This window comes from Salvelinus alpinus, chromosome 16, assembly GCF_045679555.1.
Source record: "Salvelinus alpinus chromosome 16, SLU_Salpinus.1, whole genome shotgun sequence".
Classification (NCBI taxonomy): Eukaryota; Metazoa; Chordata; class Actinopteri; order Salmoniformes; family Salmonidae; genus Salvelinus; species Salvelinus alpinus.
Genome location: NC_092101.1, coordinates 41,192,654 through 41,204,882, shown reverse-complemented (window position 1 = coordinate 41,204,882; position 12,229 = coordinate 41,192,654). Strand labels below are relative to the sequence as shown.

The 12,229-nt window shown below is 40.9% G+C and overlaps 1 protein-coding gene across 4 annotated transcripts in view; it reads left to right on the top strand.

The window, feature by feature from the left end:
• The window catches only part of raver2 (ribonucleoprotein, PTB-binding 2), a 179,129-nt gene that overhangs the window by 22,772 nt on the left and 144,128 nt on the right, over positions 1-12,229 (top strand). For all 4 annotated transcript variants that reach the window (XM_071346244.1, XM_071346245.1, XM_071346243.1 and 1 more), the window contains exon 2: positions 3,263-3,329. In XM_071346244.1, the coding sequence (XP_071202345.1) occupies positions 3,263-3,329 (67 nt within the window). The remainder of the gene's footprint in view (positions 1-3,262; positions 3,330-12,229) is intronic.

Sequence of the window (12,229 nt, the reverse complement as noted above, 5' to 3'; positions counted from 1 at the left end):
TTCAATGTAAGTCTCTGGCTATCCACCAGGGGTTACAATGTCCTTCTTAAGTTGTATGCTTCTTTGTCTTAGAGTGTTTTTGGGGGATTCAGTTAATTTGCATGGCAAAGAGGGACTTTGCAATTAATTGCAAATCATCTGATCACTCTTCATAACATTCTGGAGTATATGCAAAGTGCCATCATACAAACTGAGGCAGCAGACTTTGTGAAAATATATATTTGTGTCATTCTCAAAACTTTGGCCACAACTGTATATTTTCTTGAATTTGTTCTTGACCTGGAGACCCCTGGTGGCATGTTAGTCCACTAGGGACTGTTTTCATTGCATTATGTCAGTAATCAATAACCTATACCGTTTGTGTGTGTGCGTGTGTTTATGTATTTCTGTGTGATTATTTATTTTCGAACTAAATAATTAAGCCAATTTGTGTATTGCTGATTCATCACTTAGATTCGGGATCGTGCAGATTTACGAAGTAAACGACGTTCAGAATGAGACTGAATAGGTAATAATTAATGATTGACTGTTACTGATGTAAGAGATACAGTATTTATAATATCATTAGAGTTTAAGTTGGGAGATAGTAACTCGTTCAATAACTATTCCCGTGGTGCCCCAAATTCCTAATGAGTTAATTGTTACATGAATAATTTAATTGAGTAATAGTTAAACGTGGTAGGTAATTATTCGATAAATAGCAGTCATCACATTACTGATAGTCACGTCACGACAGTTTATTTAGTCTATTTTTTCTCAACTCTCTATTTCTTGAACTGCATTGATTTGTATTTTTATTTTATTTTATTTTTATTTTATTTTATTTTGATCTGTGGCATTGTGTTGTGTGTCAAAACTGCACATTTTAGTGTGGCCTTTTATTGCCCCCAGGACAAGGTTCACCTGTGTAATGGTCATGCTGTTTAATCAGTTTCTTGATATGCTACACCTGTCAGGTGGATGAATTATCTTGGCAAAGGAGAAATGCTCACTAAGAGGGATGTAAACAAATTTGAGAGAAATAAGCTTTTTGTTCGTGTGGAACATTTCTGGTATATTTTATTTCAGCTCATGAAACATGGGACCAACACTTTACATGTTGCGTTTATATTTTTGTTTCGTATACAGTACCAGTCAAAAGTTTGGACACACCTACTCATTCAAGGGTTTTTCTTTATTGTTACTATTTTCTACATTGTAGAATAATAATGAAGACATCAAAACTATGAAATAACACATGGAATCATGTAGTAACCAACAAAGTGTTAAACAAATCAAAATATATTTTATATTTGGGATTCTTCAATGTAGCCATGATGACAGCTTTGCACACTCTTGGCATTCTCTCAACCAGCTTCACCTGGAATGCTTTTCCAACAGTCTTGAAGGAGTTCCCATGTATGCTGAGCACTTGTTGGCTGCTTTTCCTTCCCTCTGCGGTCCAACTCATTCCAAACCATCTCAATTGGGTTGAGGTCGTGTGATTGTGGAGGCCAGGTCATCTGATGCAGCACGCCATCACTCTCCTTCTTGGTCAAATAGCCCTTACACAGCCTGGGGGTGTGTTGGGTCATTGTTCTGTTGAAAAACAGATGATAGCCCCACTAAGTGCAAACCAGATGAAATGGCATATCGCTGCAGAATGCTGTGGAAGCCATGCTGGTTAAGTGTGCCTTGAATTCTAAATAAATCACTGACAGTGTCACCAGCAAAGCACCCCCACACCATCTCACCTCCTCCTCCATGCTTCACTGTGGGAACCACACATGCAGATATCATCTGTTCACCTACTCTGTGTCTCACAAAGACACAGTGGTTGGAACCAAAAATCTCAAAATTTAACTCATCAAGATTAAAGGACAGATTTCCACCGGTCTAATGTCCATTGCTCGTGTTTCTTGGCTCATGCAAGTCTCTTATTATTGGTGTCCTTTAGTGGTTTCTTTGCAGCAATTCAACCACGAAGGCCTGATTCACACAGTCTCCTCTGAACAGTTGATGTTAAGATATGTCTGTTACTTGAACCCTGTGAAGCATTTATTTGGGCTGCAATTTATGAGGCTGGTAATTCTAATGAACTTATTCTCTGCAGCACAGGTAACTCTGGGTCTTCCTTTCCTGTGGCGGTCCTCACAAGAGCCAGTTTCATCATAGCGCTTGACGGTTTTTGCGACTGCATTTGAAGAAACTTTCAAAGTTCTTGAAATTTTCTGGATTGCCTGACCTTCATGTCTTAAAGTAATGATAGACTGTTGTTTCTCTTTGCTTATTTGATCTGTTCTTGCCGTAATATGGACTTGGTCTTCCACCAAATAGGGCTATCTTCTGTATACCACCCCAACCAGATTTAGGAAATCTGTTCACAAGTATTCCCACGCATAATAGGGAGACGTGATCGTATACAAATGTAAGCAGGGTTTGAAAGGATTATGTTTTAGTCAAATATATCTGTTTTGGCTTCTTGCAGTCTAAACATTATTTTGAATTATGTTCCGGCCCCCCGACAACGCGCTGAAGAAAGAATCGGCCCGTGGCTGAATCTTGAAGATCCATGTTGTATGGGCTGTTGGGTTGGTGGGTAGTATGCACTGACTGGAAGTCACTTTGCATAAGAGCCTCTGCTAAATCACTAAATAGTACAAATAAATGAAATGTGTGGATGAATCAGAGGGCTGGGTGACATTTGGCTGTAAAATAAAAAAGTCTTTAGTTTCTTAATATCCCTATTAATATGTTTTGGGGATGTATTCTCCCCTGTGAGTGTTAACTACATGTGTCTGTTTTCTCAATAAAGAGCCCAAAAAGATATTCAGCTCTTCAACAGGATATGCTTGATCTAATTCCCCAATCAAGAAATAATTACAATAGGGAGACCTAACATCAAAGACTTCTGAAAGTATATCTGGAGAAGAAAAAAAATGTAAAAGAATGAAAGATTTAGCTCATTGGACAACTGTGACATTAGTGTGTTCCGTGTTTCAAAGATTCCTGCTGTCTAAACACACACTCTCTCTCTCTCTCTCTCTCTCTCTCTCTCTCTCTCTCTCTCTCTCTCTCTCTCTCTCTCTCTCTCTCTCTCTCTCTCTCTCTCTCTCTCTCTCTCTCTCTCTCTCTCTCTCTCTCTCTCTCTCTCTCTCTCGCTCTCTCTCTCTTGCTCTCTCCCCCTTCACTTTCTCCACCTCTCTCCCTCTCTCACTCCCTCCCCTCCTTCTCACTCTTTCCCCCTCCCTCTCTCTCTCTCTCTCACTCTCTCTCTCTGCAGGAGGTCCATGAGATTCTGAAAGAATACGAGCTCAAGTATTGCTTTGTGGACCGCAACAAAGGGACAGGTAAACCAAACCACCCCCCACTTCTCCAAACCATCACCATTTTCTTCAGTTCACAGAACAACCCCACCATGTCTGTCCAGTCCTTTTCTCTTTTCCTGGTCAGAGGGAATGGCTGTATTTAGAGTAGAGCGAGAGGGAGAGCCAAACGCGAACACCTTTTGAAACACAGATCTGCAAACAGCTGAGATGTTGTGGCTGAGGGGGGGCACTAAAGGTTAATGCTGTTTAATTGCTGATGAGAGCTTAATGAGAAACGGCCTTATCCACAGTGTGTGTGATGAGAAACGGCCTTATCCACAGTGTGTGTGATGAGAAACGGCCTTATCCACAGTGTGTGTGATGAGAAACGGCCTTATCCACGGTGTGTGTGATGAGAAACGGCCTTATCCACAGTGTGTGTGATGAGAAACGGCCTTATCCACGGTGTGTGTGATGAGAAACGGCCTTATCCACAGTGTGTGTGATGAGAAACGGCCTTATCCACGGTGAGTGTGATGAGAAACGGCCTTATCCACGGTGTGTGTGATGAGAAACGGCCTTATCCACGGTGTGTGTGATGAGAAACGGCCTTATCCACAGTGTGTGTGATGAGAAACGGCCTTATCCACGGTGAGTGTGATGAGAAACGGCCTTATCCACGGTGTGTGTGATGAGAAACGGCCTTATCCACAGTGAGTGTGATGAGAAACGGCCTTATCCACGGTGTGTGTGATGAGAAACGGCCTTATCCACGGTGTGTGTGATGAGAAACGGCCTTATCCACGGTGTGTGTGATGAGAAACGACCTTATCCACGGTGTGTGTGATGAGAAACGACCTTATCCACAGTGTGTGTGATGAGAAACGACCTTATCCACGGTGTGTGTGATGAGAAACGGCCTTATCCACAGCTCATGTCACACTGTTAATTAGTCCAACAGACCGTTGTGTCAAGGTAGGATGGGTTCTGACGTACCAGTAGAAGTAGAAAAAGAATGTCGGAGACTCTTTACATTCTTTTTTTAACAGTATTTTATTGTCTTAATACGGATCCCTTGGTGATATTTTGAGAGCTCCACTTTCCTCTCTCTCTCTCTCTATCCACATCAATAGATGTACATGCTTTGAATAGCCTAGCTCTTTTAGAGAAGGTAGCTAGTTGCAGAACTTAATGCGTCAGTCTCAGTGGAATTATTATGGTCGCCGTTTTGAATTAAAAGACGGAGACAGAACTATTTTGAATCAAATCTCATTTAAATTGGGGGAGCTTCAAAGAGATTGCCAGTGAGAGGAGGGAAGAGAGAGATAGAGTGGGTTTTCTATCAATCTTGAGATATTCATGTTAAAATACCATACCACAGCAGCACAGTAGCATATCTATTATCTGGTGTCGTCTCTGAGGCCAGGACCAGTATTGTCAAGATCAGTAATCTTTGACTTCAGACACAGCGAGTCGATCACAGAGAAGATCTGACAGCATTTTAAGTCTGTTATTAATCTTTTAGATATTTCCCCCCCTCCTACACACGTGCAGGCTGTCTAGCGCACACACATGCTCATGTTTTTACCACACACACTTTTGTCTATCACAGAAGTCAGGATGATTGTGTGTGTTCTAGGTATCCCAGGCTAGCTGACTGAGCAGTAGGCACACCACAGGGCATGTGAGAGGGATACGTGTTACTCCAAGCCTGATTAGCAGGTGTTACACTGTAATCTTTCCCCTTGTCAATCACCGTCTCCCCAACCACCACCACACAGCAAACCTGCCACTAACTTCAGCTGCCACTATGCTCTGAATTACCGATAATCAATTATTATTTTCCGAGTGGTCCCAACGATTGTCTATCACCTCAGATCATGGATGGAGAGATGAGAGCATCTTCAACGAGGAGCCAGCAAGGTATGTTAAGCTAGCTAGCTAGTTAAGTACACAATGCATTAGGTGTGTTAAGATAGCTAGCTCTAATGAACTTATCCTCTGCAGCAGAGGTAACTCTGGGTCTTCCTTTCCTGTATCGGTCCTCATGAGAGCCAGTTTGATCATAGCGCTTGATGGTTTTTGCGACAGCTCTTGAAGAAACTTTCAAAGTTCTTGAAATTTTCCGGATTGACTGACCTTCTTATCTTAATAACCTCTTGATGCTAGGGGTCAGATTTTTTATATATTTTAAATAACGTTCCCAAGGTAAACAGACTATTTCTCAGGTCCAGATCGTAGAATATGCATATCATTTACAGATTAGGATAGAAAACACTCCAAAGTTTCCAAAACTGTCAAAATATTGTATGTGAGTATAACAAAACTGATTCTGCAAGCGAAAACCTGAGAAAATCTAACCCGGAAGTGATTTTTCTTTTTTTAAATCTGTGTTTCCTGGCCCGTCTTTCTTCCATTTAAAGGGGTATCAACCAGATTCCTTTTCCAATGGCCTCCTCAGGCTGTGACCAGGCTTTAGACATAGTTTTAGGCTTTTATTTTGAAAAAAAACGCACGCACAATCGCTGCGCAATGTAGCCTGTCATTACTACCTAAAGGATCCAACCCTTTTTTTCAATTTTCAACTAAAATGACATACCCAAATCTAACTGCCTGTAGCTAAGCACCTGAGGCAAGGATATGCATATTCTTGATACCATTTGAAAGGAAACACTTTGAAGTTTGTGGAAATGTGAAATAAATGCAGGAGAATATAACACATTAGAACTGGTAAATGATTTAAAAAATGTATTATTATTATTTTTTTAAATGCAAGAGAAAGGCCATAATGTATTATTCTAGCCCAGGCACAATTTAGATTTTGGCCACTAGATGGTAGCAGTGTACACTACAATTCAAAAGTTTGGGGTCACTTAGAAATATACTTGTTTTCCATTGAAACATAAATGAAATGAGTTGCAAAATGAATAGGAAATATAGTCATAACGTTGAGAAGGTTAGAAATAATGATTTCTAATTTAAATAATACAGTTGAAGTTGGAAGTTTATATACACTTAGGTTGGAGTCATTAAAATTGTTTTTCAACCACTCCACAAATTTCTTGTTAACAAACTATAGTTTTGGCAAGTCGGTTAGGACATCTACTTTGTGCATGACACAAGTAATTTTTCCAACAATTGTTTACAGACAGATTATTTTACTTATAATTCACTGTATCACAATTCCACAATTCCGCCTGAAGGCACCACGTTCATCTGTACAAACTATAGTACGCAAGTATAAACACCATGGGACCATGCAGCCGTCATACAAAAGTATCTATATCCACAGTAAAATGAGTCCTATATCGGCATAACCTGAAAGGCCACTCAGCAAGGAAGAAGCCACTGCTCAAAAATTGCCATAAAAAAGCCAGACTACGGTTTGCAAATGCATATGGGGACAAAGATCGTACTTTTTGGAGAAATGTCCTCTGGTCTGATGAAACAAAAATAGAACTGTTTGGCCATAATGACCATTGTTATATTTGGGGGAAAAAGGGGGACGCTTGCAAGCCGAGAACACCATCCCGACCGTGAAGCACAGGGGTGGCAGCATCATGTTGTGGGGGTGCTTTGCTGCAGGAGGGACTGGTGCACTTCACAAAATAGATGGCATCATGAGGCAGGAAAATATATATGGATATATTGAAGCAACATCTCAAGACATCAGTCAGGAAGTTAAAGCTTGGTCGCAAAAGGGTCTTCCAAATAGACAATGACCCCAAGCATACTTCCAAAGTTGTGGCAAAATGACTTAAGGACAACAAAGTCAAGGTATTGGAGTGGCCATCACAAAGCCCTGACCTCAATCCCATAGAAAATTTGTGGGCAGAACTGAAAAAGATTGTGCGAGCAAGGAGGCCTACGAACCTGACTCAGTTACACCCGCTCTGTCAGGAGGAATGGGCCAAATTTCACCCAACTTATTGTGGGAAGCTTGTGGAATGCTACCCGAAACGTTTGACCCAAGTTCAACAATTTAAAGGCAATGCTACCAAATACTAATTGAGTGTATGTAAACTTCTTACCCACTGGGAATGTGATGAAAGAAACAAAAGCTGCAATAAATCATTCTCTCTACTATTATTATGACATTTCACATTCTTAAAATAAAGTGGTGATCCTAACTGACCTAAGACAGGGAATTTTTACTAGGATTAAATGTCAGGAATTAAATGTATTTGGCTAAAGTGTATGTAAAAATCCGACTTCAACTGTATATACTGTATTTTATAACATCTATTGCATCTTGCCTATGCCGCTCTGTCATTGCTCATCCGTATATTTATATGTATATTTTCTTACTCCATTCCTTTACTTAGATTTGTGTGTATTAGGTAGTTGCTGTGGAATTGTTAGATTACATGTTAGATATTACTGCACTGTCAGAACTAGAAGCACAAGCATTTCGCTACACTAGTAATAACATCTGCTAACCATGTGTATGTGACCAATACTTTTTGATTTGATTTGTTGCACATTTGTTACAAAACATAGCCAGATAATTCCAAGTCCAAGTCAAGTCTCAAGTTATTTGATTTTCTATCAAGTTGAGTCTCAAGTCATCAAATTCGTGACTTGAGTCCGACTCGAGTCCAAGTCATGTGACTCAAGTCCACACCTCTGCATGTACATACAGTATGTGTACAGTCTGCCCGCTTAATGCTGAATTAGCTAAACACCATGTTTCATTTGGATGTAGTATCTATTGTATGGGATGTAAATTTCATCACCCTCTTGGGGGAATTTAGAAACAGATTTTAAGGTGATTTTATTGGGCCGTGTTTTTAATTCATGGGAAAGAAACACTGTCATATGATATATTGTGTGCTGATTGTATCTCACAGACGGCTTGGTTTGCCCTATGTGTGAAATAAGTGGGGCGCTTCTGAGAATTCCAGGGAATGAGAATTGGCTAGCAAGACGTGTCGTGTGATGATTCCTTTGAACAAAACAACAGAGAGTAAATTCAAAGGAAACTCCTGTGTAGGTTTTCAAACCTGTCTCTTGCCTGGAGGAGGCTAGCTACAGTAGAGAGAGAGAGGACTACTGGTGTGTTTTATCAAACATCAATGTAAGCATGTGTATGTCGGTTATTAGGTTCCTATTAGCACTCATTGACATGTATGACTGCTCCATCTCTGACATCAGATCTGCAACCATATAGAAACTTTAAGTAATTTAGGGCATATTAGTGTGTGTGTGCGTGCCTGTGCGTGCGTGCGTGCCTGCATTCATGCGTGTGTGTGGGTGTAGCTCTCAGTAAGAGTGTTTGACTGTCTGCCCGGAGTGTGTCTCTGAAAATGTTTTTGGCAATGACTCTCTGCATGCATGCGTGTGTGTCACTTTCTCTCTCTCTGTAAGGATTTCCGTTTCTCAGTAGTTTCTTTAGGGAATGAGAGTATTTCTCCCTCTTTATCCCGTATGTTAACTTTACTCTGCTCTCGCTTCAGTGCAAATTAGAGCCAAGCATCTGTTGCAGCTCAAGTGGACTACAAAACCCACAATGCAATGCTTTCTCTCTGGCTACACTACATGACCAAAAGTATGTGTCCACCTGCTCGTGGAACATCTCATTCCAAAATTATGGGCATTAATATGGAGTTGGTGATAGTGTGTTATCCTCTAGCTCCAGTGACGAGAACTATGTAGCTATGAAGCATTACTACACGATTTCCTGATTTCAAAGATGAAGCACTTAGAAGTTCAATCATGGGGAAAACTTTTATTTTACCCACTGATAGAACATAGGCTTTCATCAAATTGCTAGGAGTTTCATGATTTTTATTTCTGGGGGTGGATTATCCCTTTAAGACCACCTCGTTACGGAGTGTTTCGGTGTTAATTTAACAGTTACCATCTATCATTACCAATATATTATATATGCACTAGATGACTGACAGGGGGCGCGGTTTTGAAGCCACCGTACCTCCATCTTTGAACTCCTCCACCGTTGTAAAATATATTTTGGAAGCTATAGAAATGTATTCCATTATAGAAGCCTTAATGCATACTTTTATTTTAATATGTGAGCTAAACATATATTTTTTAGAACGTACTAATGTTACTGTCTCCACAACAACAACAAAAATACTTAAAATACATGTAATTTTGTCCTTGAAACAGCAACCCAGGGTTTATATACATCATTGGTCACTACCTGGCCTCCCATCCCACTGGCATTGGATCAAACCCCAGCCAGGTCAGCCATAGAGCTTCCATAGAGTGCTCCGGAGAGGAATTCAGAATTCCGAAGGTATGTGCGGCGTTCCGGAACTGTCCGCTGGGATGACAATGGAAGGGGTCAGCAGGGGAATCCTGGCCACACAATGGGCCTTTTGTGTGAGCCGCACTGTCCCTATAATGAAGACACTGGGGTAATAGAGGAGCCCTGCGTGGCTCAAAGCTAACTGGCCCAGAGCTTTGTACTTGACACAAAATGGACTTCGGCCCACACAGTCCCATCAGCGACTTCATGAATGTTTGTCTCTGATGTACACTAAGCCTCTGTAGTGCATATGACCTATGTGCTGTGCAGTCATTTTCTTTTGAAATCTGGGGTTGAACCATCATTATACCTTAGCCACACTGGCCGTGCATCCACCTGCGCCATCGCGCACATGTTGATTTTGTCTGTCCCCACCAGATGTGATCTTGAAATGCAAGTTAAAATACCAAAACCAACTGTGAACAAACTTAATTAATTTGGGGACAGGTGGAAACACACAAACATTCATGGGCATTTAGCTAGATTGCTGTTGCTAACTAGATCGTCCTGGGAGATAAACATTGGGTTGTTATTTTACCTGAAATGCATACGGTGCTTTTTTTTATAGATATTTGTAGAATTTTGACCTGGAGTCGTACGAAATGTAGTGTTTCTCTACTCTGATGGTTAATCCACAGATGAAAAGGGAATGTGAGTTAGTTTGTAGTTGGTTATCTTTGATTAGTCTCTCCTTGTTCATCTTTCAAGCATCTACGTGGGTTTGTATGTTCGTGAAAACCAATGACTTTATGGGAGAGGCAGGACTTTAAGCAAGTCAAGCTTCTTGAATTGAACCAAGTTTTATTTTAGCCTTCGGGCAAAGCAGACACCCGTTGACGCACGCGAGCGGTGTGGAAGAAATGATTGAATAACATGTACGTGTACATTTATTTTGCAACGCTCGCACATACAACATGGCCGGTCTGGTTTCCCTGTTAGGATGCTCTTTATGTTTTGTTATGGAGAGTTGTTGTCTCAGGATTCCCTAGGGAGTCGTCTTTCTACCTTCATCCTGTGTTTTCAAAGATTCACAGATTTCATTATTTGACAATTTCAGTATTTCTCTACTGTTCAAGAGGTTCCTTTAAATTGCAAGCTGATTATGATCACTCTATTCGTATAGGATGTTTAGGAGTCATGTTCAGCTGTAAAGAGACATGAAGAGGAACTGTAAAGAGACAAGAAGAGGAACTGTAAAGAGACAGGAAGAGGAACTGTAAAGAGACAGAAAGAGGAACTGTAAAGAGACAGGAAGAGGAACTGTAAAGAGACAGGAAGAGGAACTGTAAAGAGACAGAAAGAGGAACTGTAAAGAGACAGGAAGAGGAACTGTAAAGAGACAGGAAGAGGAACTGTAAAGAGACAGGAAGAGGAACTGTAAAGAGACAGGAAGAGGAACTGTAAAGAGACAGGAAGAGGAACTGTAAAGAGACATGAAGAGGAACTGTAAAGAGACAGGAAGAGGAACTGTAAAGAGAGAGAAAGAGGAACTGTAAAGAGACAGAAAGAGGAACTGTAAAGAGACATGAAGAGAAACTGTAAAGAGACAGGAAGAGGACCTGTAAAGAGACAGGAAGAGGAACTGTAAAGAGACAGGAAGAGGACCTGTAAAGAGACAGGAAGAGGAACTGTAAAGAGACAGGAAGAGGAACTGTAAAGAGACATGAAGAGGAACTGTAAAGAGACAGGAAGTGGAACTGTAAAGAGAGAGAAAGAGGAACTGTAAAGAGACAGAAAGAGGAACTGTAAAGAGACATGAAGAGAAACTGTAAAGAGACAGGAAGAGGACCTGTAAAGAGACAGGAAGAGGAACTGTAAAGAAACAGGAAGAGGAACTGTAAAGAGACAGGAAGAGGAACTGTAAAGAGACAGGAAGAGGAACTGTAAAGAGACAGAAAGAGGAACTGTAAAGAGACAGGAAGAGGAACTGTAAAGAGACAGGAAGAGGAACTGTAAAGAGACAGGAAGAGGAACTGTAAAGAGACAGGAAGAGGAACTGTAAAGAGACAGGAAGAGGAACTGTAAAGAGACAGGAAGAGGAACTGTAAAGAGACATGAAGAGGAACTGTAAAGAGACAGGAAGAGGAACTGTAAAGAGAGAGAAAGAGGAACTGTAAAGAGACAGAAAGAGGAACTGTAAAGAGACATGAAGAGAAACTGTAAAGAGACAGGAAGAGGACCTGTAAAGAGACAGGAAGAGGAACTGTAAAGAGACAGGAAGAGGACCTGTAAAGAGACAGGAAGAGGAACTGTAAAGAGACAGGAAGAGGAACTGTAAAGAGACATGAAGAGGAACTGTAAAGAGACAGGAAGTGGAACTGTAAAGAGAGAGAAAGAGGAACTGTAAAGAGACAGAAAGAGGAACTGTAAAGAGACATGAAGAGAAACTGTAAAGAGACAGGAAGAGGACCTGTAAAGAGACAGGAAGAGGAACTGTAAAGAAACAGGAAGAGGAACTGTAAAGAGACAGGAAGAGGAACTGTAAAGAAACAGGAAGAGGCACTGTAAAGGGACAGGAAGAGGCACTGTAAAGAGACAGGAAGAGGCACTGTAAAGAGACAGGAAGAGGCACTGTAAAGAGACAGGAAGAGGAACTGTAAAGAGACAGGAAGAGGAACTGTAAAGAGACAGGAAGAGGAACTGTAAAGAGACAGGAAGAGGAACTGTAAAG